The sequence below is a fragment of the Oryctolagus cuniculus genome, chromosome 16, assembly GCF_051225735.1.
Source record: "Oryctolagus cuniculus isolate XC-2025 breed Fujian yellow rabbit chromosome 16, ASM5122573v1, whole genome shotgun sequence".
NCBI lineage: Eukaryota > Metazoa > Chordata > Mammalia > Lagomorpha > Leporidae > Oryctolagus > Oryctolagus cuniculus.
Window position 1 is genome coordinate 1,890,917 of NC_142882.1, and position 9,755 is coordinate 1,900,671.

At 71.2% G+C, this 9,755-nt stretch overlaps 1 protein-coding gene and 1 long non-coding RNA gene across 2 annotated transcripts; both read right to left on the reverse strand.

Annotated features, from left to right (window-relative positions):
- Positions 1–656: 656 nt before the first annotated feature.
- On the reverse strand, positions 657–7,066 carry UBXN6 (UBX domain protein 6). Its single transcript, XM_070058659.2, has 11 exons — positions 6,867–7,066; positions 4,349–4,512; positions 4,015–4,079; positions 3,283–3,411; positions 2,645–2,742; positions 2,005–2,080; positions 1,813–1,897; positions 1,514–1,733; positions 1,168–1,298; positions 900–1,048; positions 657–808 (listed from the first exon to the last, which is right to left on the reverse strand). The coding sequence occupies exons 1-11, from the start codon at positions 6,947–6,949 to the stop codon at positions 680–682; spliced, it is 1,329 nt and encodes a 442-aa protein (XP_069914760.1). The 5' UTR covers positions 6,950–7,066; the 3' UTR covers positions 657–679.
- Positions 7,067–8,783: 1,717 nt separating this feature from the next.
- LOC138845594 (uncharacterized) lies at positions 8,784–9,693 on the reverse strand. Its single transcript, XR_011382820.1, has 2 exons — positions 9,452–9,693; positions 8,784–9,131 (listed from the first exon to the last, which is right to left on the reverse strand). It is a non-coding gene; the product is annotated as an uncharacterized LOC138845594 (long non-coding RNA).
- Between the last annotated feature and the right edge of the window lie 62 nt (positions 9,694–9,755).

The following is a 9,755-nucleotide window of genomic DNA, read 5'->3' on the forward strand; positions in this document are numbered from 1 at the left end:
GGGGCGGATGCAGACCCCCGGCTCAGCCGTGCATCGACCACCGTGAGCTTGGTGCCTCCAGACCCTCCGACCCCCGGGCCCCTCCCCCATCCTCTGAGGTGGCCAAGGCTGCCTGGCTCTGACCCGCCTGCCTCCCCCGGGGACCCTGGGTCTCTGCCCTGGGAGATGACGTCATGGAGCCGGGCCACTGAGGACGCACCCCTCCCGGGGTGGGGAACCCCCCTCACCTGAGCCCCCAGCCAGGCAGAGCCGGCTCCCTTAGGGGCTGTGGGCAGCAGCCAGGGGGTCTGGCCTGGGACCCCGGGGAGGGCAGCAGCCACCTTCCCTGCCCCACGGGGTCACAGAGGCGCCCGCACGCTCCATCCAGGGCCCTGCATCCCCTCGGGGCTCCCTGCACGGCTGAGCTGCTGGAGAGGCCCCAGGTGGGCACGGGCGGCGGGTTCCCAGCGCCACAGCGGGCCAAGGGGGGGGGGTGCGACCAGAGCCGGGGTGGGGGGAGAGCAGGACCAGACCCAGGCGGGAGAGGAGAGCGGGACCAGACCCGGGCTGAGGGGGCATGGGGGGAGAGCGCGACCCGACCCGGGTTGGGGGGGCGGGGGTGGGGGGAGAGCGCGACCAGACCCGGGCAGGGGGAGCGTGGCGAGAGCGCGGGACCAGACGGGGCCAACTCTGCTTTATTTCACAAGAGCTGCTCCATGGCCGCCAGGAGCTCGGGCTTCAGGCCGGACGCGTGGGGCTCGGCCCCAGCTGCCCTGAGGTCCTCCAGCACGGCCGGGTCCCACGAGAAGGTGACGAGGGCGGAGGGCACCTGCGGGCAGAGCGAGCGTCACCCCACCGCTGGGGGCGCTGGGGGCGCCGCGAGCGCGACCCCCCCCCCCCCCACTGCGGGCGCCGCTCACCAGCCCGCACTCGTTCAAGGCCAGGTTCTCCTCCTCCGACAGCTTCTGCCCGCCCGAGGCCAGCAGCTCGAAGGGCAGCCAGTCGCTCTCTAGGGCCTCGCGCACGAAGCTGTACAGCGCCGACAGCCGCTCGCGGGCGTAGAAGGTGCCTGCGGGCAGCGCGGTCAGGGCCAGGGCCGCCCGGACAGCCCGCGCCCCTCCCCGGGCACCTGCGCCCGCCCAGTCCCCGCCCGCCCCTCCCCGGGCTCCAGTCCCCGCCCGCGCGCACCCTGCAGCAGGCAGCCGTCCGGGAGGCGCACGCGCAGCAGCGTGAACGTGTACTTGCGCAGCTCCCGCTGCTCCTCCTTCTCGCGCATGGCCTTGGTCCGCAGCGCGCTCAGCCGCTCCACGGCGTCGGCCCTGCGCGCGGGCTTGGGCGTGGGCGTGGGCTCGGGCGGGCGCCTCTGCCCGGCCCCGCCCCCTGCCCTGCCCTCTGCCCGGTACCCCGGCCCCGTCCCCTACCCGGCCAGGCCCCGCCCCCTACCCCTGTCCCTGCCCGGTGCCCCCGTCCCTGCCCGGCCCCGCCCCTGCCCTGCCCTCTGCCCCTGCCCCTGCCCCCTGCCCCTCTGGCTCACCTCAGCCTCTGCTCCCGCTTCACCTCTTCGGCCGTGAGGTTGAAGAAGTCCGCGGGCAGCTCGAACTTGGAGGCCAGCGGCGAGGGCCGGAAGACGCGGCGCTGCCGCTCCAGCGTGGCCCGCACCGGCTCGGCGGCCAGCAGCCGCTCCTTGTGCCTGTCCAGGCTCTGCGGCTGGGCCAGCGCCGCCTCGCTCAGCACGTAGAACTCCTCCGGGCTCTCTAGGGCGCAGAGTGCCGTGGGAGGGCGCCCCCGGCCCGTGCCCCCTCGCCCGCCCGCCCACCCGGCCCGCGCCCCTACCCTGATCCGGGACCGGAAGCAGGGTCTTCTGGAACCCGATGGCCTCAAAAAACTCGTGTGCGCCCTCCAAGCAGTTGATGCGCTCCTGCAAAGAGGGGGGGGGGTCCCAGCGCGCGCCCGAGGGGACCCGCCGCCCCGCCCTGCCCGCATGGCTTCCTGCAGCCCCCACCCGCCCGCCCCGCCGCGCCGCACCTGGAACACCTTGTTCTGCAGCTTGATCTTGCGGTATTTCTCCTCCTCCGGGTGCAGGTGGATGTTGTCCAGGTACCTGGGGCGGGAGAGCGCGAGCGGCACAGGCCTGGCCGCGCTCCGGGCCCCTGGGCACCTCCCGCCCCCCGGGGGGTAAGGGAGAAACCGGCGCAGGCATTTGGGGGGGGCGTCAAGACACCCGCGCCCCGCGCATGCGCACTCAGGTGCTGGGGAGGGTGCTGCCCACGCGGGAGCCCCGGAGGGAGGCCCTGGCCCCCGGTGGTGTAGGCATCGGGGAGGGGACCAGCCCCTGGGAGACCCCTGCGTCTCCCTGCTCCTCAAGTACGCTGAGGTTTTTGGAGGTTTATTTACTTGAAAGGCAGAGAGAGAGGGGGGAGTCCTCCATCCGCTGGGTCACTCCCTGGAGGGCCGCCACGGCCAGCGCTGGGCCGGGCCAGGCCAGCGCCGGGAGCCAGGGGCTTCTTCCGCAGGCCGGAGACGGCCTCGGGGGCTGCGCTGGGCCCCTGCCTCCCCACGACCCTAAGGAAGCCCGGCGCGGGCACTCCTGAGCCGGCTACACCGAGGCCCAGCGTGGAGGTGCGCCCGGCCTCCCCCGCCCGCGCCGGGGGCCCCGGGCACTCACTTGGCGATGGTGTCCACGCCCAGCCTCACCCGGTCGCGGTCTTTGTTGAACGTGTGGATCTTCATGATGGACGCGCCCACCGGGTCGGTGGAGAAGTGCTGGGGGCCAAAGGGCTCATGGGAGACCCGCCCCGCGGGCCCCGCGCCGCCCAGGGGTGGGGGAGAGGGCAGGCAGGGCCGAGGGTCCGGCAGCCCCCCGGGACGAGCTGGGCACGCCGTGAGGGGCAGCCCCCGGTGACCCAGGAGCGAAGCCGGAGCCCGGCTTCCCGACGTCGGGGCGGCCTCTGGCTCCCGGCTCTCGCGGCCATTTGGGGAGTGGCCAGCGGACAGAAGAGTCCGTCTCTCCCTCTCTCTGTCCCTCTGCCTTCCACATAAACACAGAACACAGCTTTGCAGGGAGCCGGCAACGGCAGCAGGCGGACTGACTCTGGCTCTCTGATCTCTTAAAAAATGAAAAATTTCCCAAAGAAAGAGCGATGGGGAAGACGCCACCCCGTGGGGGCGGCCGGGAGGAGGCCCCCTTCGCCCCCTCCTCGGCCCTGCCTCCCCGTACCGCATACGGGCCTCGCCACTGTGGCCCGGGCGACAGGGACAACCGAGAGCGAGAAGCTGACCGCAGCGGGGGGGGGGGGCGCTCACCGAGAGAATGGCCGCCTTGACGCCGGCCTCCCGCTGGTCCCTGCTCAGGGTGGCCCCCGTGAGCGGGCAGGTGAAGTACACGCCCTGCACGGCCATGTGGGCGGAGCCCTCCTCCTTGGCCTCAGGGACCTGCTGGGAGAGAGGGGCTGAGCCAGGCGTGGGCAGAGCGTGATGTGGGCGGAGCCGCCCTGCCCCACGGAGCCCGGCCCAACACCATGCCCTCTGCTTGCCAGCCACGGGACAGGACCCGTGAGCCTGGCCCTCAGCCGGCCAGGAAGGCGTCCACGGAGCCCCCCAGCCCGCAGGGAGGTTACGCGCGCCTGGAGCAGCTGCCCACTGGGGGCAGGGGCTCCGACAGGGCAGCCCGGGCTCGCGCCGGCCCCTCCCTCCCCACCCGGCCTCTCAGCCTCCGTCCCAGGCCCGCCCAGGGTTTTTTCTTTTCAATATCCTGTGAATCCTTGCGGATCTGGCTGTTTGGAATACCAAGCGCTGCCCGTCTCCTCCAGGGAGGCCTCCGGGCTGCACGGAGCAGACAGGAGAGGGCAGTGCCGGGAGCTCCCAGCCGCCTCTGCTGGTCAGACGGGGCTTCCCGGTCGCCCGGGGCCCCAGGGGCAAAGGGGACGTCTCGGGGCGTCTTGGGGGTTTCCCAGGCCCCAGGGCAAAGGGGACGTCTCGGGGCGTCTTGGGGTCCAGGCTGCCCTCGGGTGACTCCACCGCCGGTGATGCCTTTACCGCGGTTGCTCCTTGCGCCTCGGGGCTCCCGCTGACCGTGGCCTCGGCTCGCAGCTCCTTCCTCACTGGCGAGCGCCGGCGCAGGGAGAGGCAGAGAGGAGAGTCAGGGCCCAGCGTCGGGGGGCCGGGGCGGGGGTGGGAGGGAGGGGGAGGCCTGCGGGCGCGGGGTGCCCTTCCCCCGGCCCCAGCTCCGAATCCCGGCCCGGAGGTCGCCTCCCGGGGCCCACGGCGCCCCCTGCCGTCCTACACCTCCCTTGCAGGCTCGCAGGCGCTGGTCGGGAAACCCTACCCAGAGCAGGGCCCCGGCCCCGGCCCGAGGACGGCCGCGGCTCACCCTGGTTCCGGATGGAGTCCTGCGACGTGGGGCCCCGGGCCCGGGGCTGCTTCTGCTCCAGCCGCGCCAGGGCGGCGGCGGCCGCCATCTGCGCCTCATCGGTGGGTCCCTGGCGGGGCGGCCTCAGAGCCAGCTGGCTGGGTTTCTCTTTGGGGGCCTTCTCCCTGCGCAGTGACCGAGGCAGCGCGAGATCAGAGGGGAGGCTCCTGCCCCGCCCCTGCCCTGGCACGCAGACCCAGCCCTGCCGGCCCCGGGGACACCACTCCCCGCGGCCTCCCCCGCCCCCCCCCCCCCGGCTGCAGCCCTGGGCTCAGGTCGCCGCCTCCTCACGGCCCCGAGACCCTGGGGACGCCCACACCGCGAGCCCGGGTCCCAGCACCCTGGGGCAGGGGTGACGGCTCAGGCAGGGCCCCCCCGCACCCATGGGCTGAGTCCCCGGCTCATGGCTGCAAGTGGGAGCCTCCTCTCTCTGCTTTTCCAATCAGCAAAAAATATATTTAAAATGTTTATTTATTTGAAAGAGTTGGGGAGAGAGGTCTTCCATCCTCTGGTTCACTCCCCAAAAGGCCATTAATGGCTGGAGCCGCGCCAACCCAAAGCCAGGAGCCAGGAGCCGCATCCGGGTCTCCCACGCAGGTGCAGGGGCCCCAGCACTTGGCCGTCATCCACTGCTTTCCCAGGCCACAGCAAGGAGCGGGATTGGAAGTGGAGCAGCTGGGACTCGAACCAAGGCCCGTATGGGATGTGGCCCTGCAGGCCAGGGCTCTAACCCGCTGCGCCACAGCGCCGGCCCCAGAGAGCAGCCTGGGAAAGCAGCGGCAGCGGCCCACGTGCGTGGGCCCCCTGTGAGGCCCACCTGAGGCTCCCGGCTCCAGCCTGGCCGTGCTGACCACGTTGGGGGTGGGCCAGCAGAGGGACCGGCCCCTCTCTCCCTGACTCTTCCAAATAAATGAGAGATAAATCTTAAAATCTCCCTGCAAACCTTCACGGCTCTGGGAAGCCCACATGCCAGCCACGACCCCTGCTACCCGGCGGCTTCCAGTCCAGCAGGCCGGGGGGCGGCCGCAGGGGCACGTGGACACAGCCCCGCGCGGACAGGCGCTGAGCAGGCCGGCCGGGAGCCCCCCGTCCAAGCCCCGGCTCCGAGCCGCTGGGATCTGGGGGGCTCGCCTTCCTTCTCCACCGTGGGCCCCGGCAGACCCCTGGGCGACCCCTCCCCGCCCGTGGGCAGCGGCCTGGACGAGGCCTCCCCCCGGCTGGCTGCTGGCCCAAGAGGACCCCCGAGGAAGCCCCCTGGCCCTGTGGCTGCTCCATCTTCCCCCAGAGACTCAGTTCCCCGACGCCCTGGCCAGCCCTTCCCGTGGCCTTGAAGGCCCGCCCACTTGGGGTGCCTGCCTCCCCCGTCTACACTGGGCTCCCCGCTGCTCCTGTCTACACCGCCTGCCTGTTCCTCACGCGGTCCCCACTGGAGAGCCCCCACACGTCCTGTGTCTCCCGCCCAGAAAGTCCCACGGGGTGGGATGAGGCCGGGGGTCTTGGAGGCAGCAGGGAGACGCCCCTGGTCCACGCCAGCTCAAGGCCCCCCCACCCCCTTACTTCCCCTGTACGCCGCCTCTATCTGTCCTAGGCGGACCCTAGCCCCTCCCGCCAGCCCTCCCCATCCCCCGGGCCCCTCCTCTCGTGGAAACGCGGACGTGGCCCCCACTACCCCACCGCCCAACCCGCCCCCAGACTCTCCAGAAACCCACACCCTGCACGCCCCGCCCCCGCCTCAAACGCCCCGCCCCCGCGGTCATCCCCGCCCCCACGCCCCGCCCCCGCGGTCGTCCCCGCCCCCACGCCCTGCTCCGCCCCCACGCCCCGCCCCTGGGTCATCCCCACCTCCCACGCCCCGCCCCCGCGGTCGTCCCCGCCTCCCACGCCCCGCCCCCACCCCGCCCCCGCGGTCGTCCCCGCCCCACCCCCGCGGTCGTCCCCGCCCCCACGCCCCGCCTCCCACGCCCCGCCCCCGCGGTCGTCCCCGCCCCCACGCCCTGCCCCTGCCCCGCCCCCGCGGTCGTCCCCAACCCGCCCCCAGACTCTCCAGAAACCCACGCCCTGCACTCCCCGCCCCCGCCCCCGCCTCCCACGCCCCGCCCCCGTGGTCGTCCCCGCCTCCCACGCCCCACCCCCGTGGTCGTCCAAGCATCCCACGCCCCGCCCCCGCGGTCGTCCCCGCCCCCACGCCCCGCCCCCGCCCCGCCCCGCGGTCGTCCCCGCCTCCCACGCCCCGCCCCCGCCTCCCAAGCCCCGCCCCTCCCCCGCCCCTCGGGGGGTGCGCCCCCGAGCTGTCTCCCCGGCCCCATCGGCCCCGCCCACCGGAGTGTCAGCCGCATCGGCCCCGCCCCCAGGGGCGCCCCTCGGCGCCCGGCCGCCCCCTCCCAGCCCGGGCCGCACCTGCCGCCCCCTCCCCGGTCCCCAGAGGCCGCCCACCCCGCTCCCCGGTTCCCAGCCCCCTGCCCCGTTCACCGTCCCCTACCCCGCGGAGTCTGTGAGTTTCTGCCCGGGCCCCGCGCTCTTGAACTTGATGTCTGCCTTGATCTCCTGGAAGAATTTCTTCATCTTGGCGGGGGGCCCGGCGGCGGGGGGCCGCGGCGGGCGCGGGGGGGGGGGCGCACGGCCCAGGCAGGGAGGGGCTGACAGAAGCTAACAACCGGAAAGAAAATAGCGCGGAGCCGGAAGTCCCGCCTTCGCGGGCCGCCCACGTGACAATCGACCCGGGTACCTCGGAGGCGGCCGCTCTGTATTCTGAAGCCGCGTCTCGGTGGTTCTTCCGGCCTCCGTTGCCAAGGCGACGAGCGCGCTTCCCCGCGGGCCGCCGCGCTGGGAGTCCCCGGCCTGGGCCCCGGGGAGCTGACCGTGGGGCCGGCTGGGCCGCGCGGAGAAGCGGTCAGGGGCGCCCCTGGCTCCCGGGCGCTTACGTCATAAAGCCCCCATTCAAGGTCCCCCGGGACCCAGCCCCACTTTGCCCACAGTCGGCGCCCCGCGAGCCCCATGGGGCCTTGGGGGCCGCTTGGGCCGGCAAGGCAGAGAGGAGCGGGGTGTGCACCGACCGAGTGGCAAAGGGGAGCCCCCACCCCCCAAAAAAAACTCTGAGCGCGCAGGCCCTGGAGGGAGATAGGCGGGGAGGGGGCGAGGGGCCGCCCCCAGCCCCAGGACCTTTGCCTGGGGGTCAGCAGGGGGTCGAGGGGGGGGCCCTGGGGTGGGAGAGCCCCCCGCGGGCGCAGACGGAGTCAAGGCAAACTCGCCTTCCCGAACGAGGGTTCCCTGTCCACAAAACGGTGCTGGGAATAAAAGACCCCCGCCACGGAGGACCCTGGTGGGGACAGCGCGGCCGCGGGCCCGTGTGAGAGCGGCGGGTGCCTCTGTTGAATTCGCCCTGAGCAAGCTGCCGGGTCGGACCGTGGGGAAGACAGAATTGTGTGCATCGGGGAGCCCGGCAGGTTTAGGAGGGAGGCCGGGAGGGATGGGAGAGGTCTTCCACCTGCTGGGTCACTCCCCGAATGGTCGCAACAGAAGCCGGGGGCCAGGAGCTCCATCCGGGTCCCCCACGCAGGTGCAGGGCCCCAGGACCTGGGCCATCGTCCGCTGCTCTCCCAGGCCACAGCAGGGAGCTGGATCGGGAGCGGAGCGGCCGGGACACCTGCTAGGCACACCGCACCGGCCACAAGGGGGCACAATTTTCACTGTCAAAGGGACCCTTTTAAAGAATTATTTGTTGTAAGGGGCTGCACCAGGCCCAAGCCAGGCTCTAGGAACCGCACGCGGGCCCCCCAGGCAGGGGGCGGGGGCTGTCTTGAGCCACATTGGGGAGAAGCAGGACTGGAACCAGAGCCCCTACAGAGCCGGTGCTGGCTCAGGCAGCTGCACCATGGGGGCCGGCGCCGAGGCGTGCTGGGCTGGGCGCCAGTTCGAGTCCTGGCTGCTCCACTTCCGACCCAGCTCTCTGCTGTGGCCTGGGAAAGCACTGGACCATGGCCCAAGTCCTTGGGCCCTGCACCCGCGGGGGAGACCCGGATGGAGCTCCCGGCTTCGGATTGGCGCAGCTCCGGCCTCTGTGACCATCTGGGGAGTGAACCAGTGGATGGACGACCTTTCTCTCTCTCTCTCTTTGTGTGTGTGTGTGTGTGTGTCTCCGCCTGAATAATAAAATAAATGAATCTTAAATAGCAAAGCAGACCCCGGGCTCGAACCCAGGCATTCTGATACCGGATGGAGTGGCCCAAGCACTGCCCTAACCACCGCTGTGCCCAATGCCCACCCCTGCTTTTTTAATTTGGAAATACTCTCGGCCCTTGTAAAAGTTACAGCGCCCCCTTGCGGAAAATGTGGACATTGCCCAAAAAAAGGAGGGGGAGGAAGACGCTCATTATCGCCAACCGCCGCATCCCGAGGATTTCTTAGATTTATTTCTGTTTATTTGAAAGGCAAAGTAACAGGGAGAGAGATCTTCCACCGGCTGGTCCAGTCCCCCAGGACGGCAACATCCAGGCTGGAGCCCGGTGCAGGGTGCGGAGTGACCACCAGGGGGCAGAGCTCACGGGGCTTCAGGCATTAACTCAAGCGGCAGTGGATGGTGCCTCTGCTCGCTGGCCTGCAGCCAACTCGGCTTGTGAAAGGCCAAGACTCCGGGGGCGGCGCTGTGGAGTAGCGGGTAAAGCCGCCGTCTGCAGGGCCGGCATCCCATGCGGGCGCAGGTTCGAGTCCCGGCTGCTCCACTTCCCATCCAGCTCTCTGCTGTGGCCTGGGAGAGCAGTGGACGATGGCCCAGGTCCTCGGGCCCCTGCACCCGCGTGGGCGACCTCCAAGGCCCCGCATTTTTCCGGCCCCGCCGCTTCCGTGCCGGACCCGAGTTGGGAATGAAGCAGCAGCGGTTCGCGCAGTTCCCGGCTGTTTATCCCCAGTCCCCTCCTCACCCCCCTCACCCCGCTTTACCTAGGCCCCGCCCTCCCTCCCGAGCATTGGCTCTTCGCTGTTTGGAGTCGAACCTGTCCTCTCTTGATAGCCAATGGCCCGTCCCCTTTTAAGCACCGCCCCCTGTCGTAGCCAATGCCCGCTTCCTACCTTCAGGCGCGTCTCTCACGGCACCCAATGGCCTGCATCCCTTCATGAAGCCCCGCCTCCATGGTGTCCTCTACGTTGATTGGTTCTTGTATCCGGTGCTAACCAATGGTCTGCCCGCTGCTTGAAGTCCCTCCTCCCGTGGCGGTCTAGGTCCCGCCCTCTCCCCTAAGCCTCGCCCCTAACTCCCTGAGCGCCTCGGTTTCCCTCCTCCCGTCTTTCCCCTTTCACCTCCCATAACCTCCGCCCCCTCCAATTAGACCTCTGGGTCACGCCCCTTGCTTCTGCCCGTTATCCAATCCCGTTA

Excerpts from the sequence above, each read along its gene's own strand:
- UBXN6 (XM_070058659.2), bottom strand. The coding sequence starts at position 6,949 with ATGAAGAAATTCTTCCAGGAGATCAAGGCAGACATCAAGTTCAAGAGC. Across the intron at positions 2,081-2,644 it reads GGCGTGGACACCATCGCCAA|GTACCTGGACAACATCCACC; the intron begins GTGAGTGCCCGG and ends CTCCCGCCCCAG. Across the intron at positions 1,734-1,812 it reads GCTTCCGGTCCCGGATCAGG|AGAGCCCGGAGGAGTTCTAC; the intron begins GTAGGGGCGCGG and ends TCTGCGCCCTAG.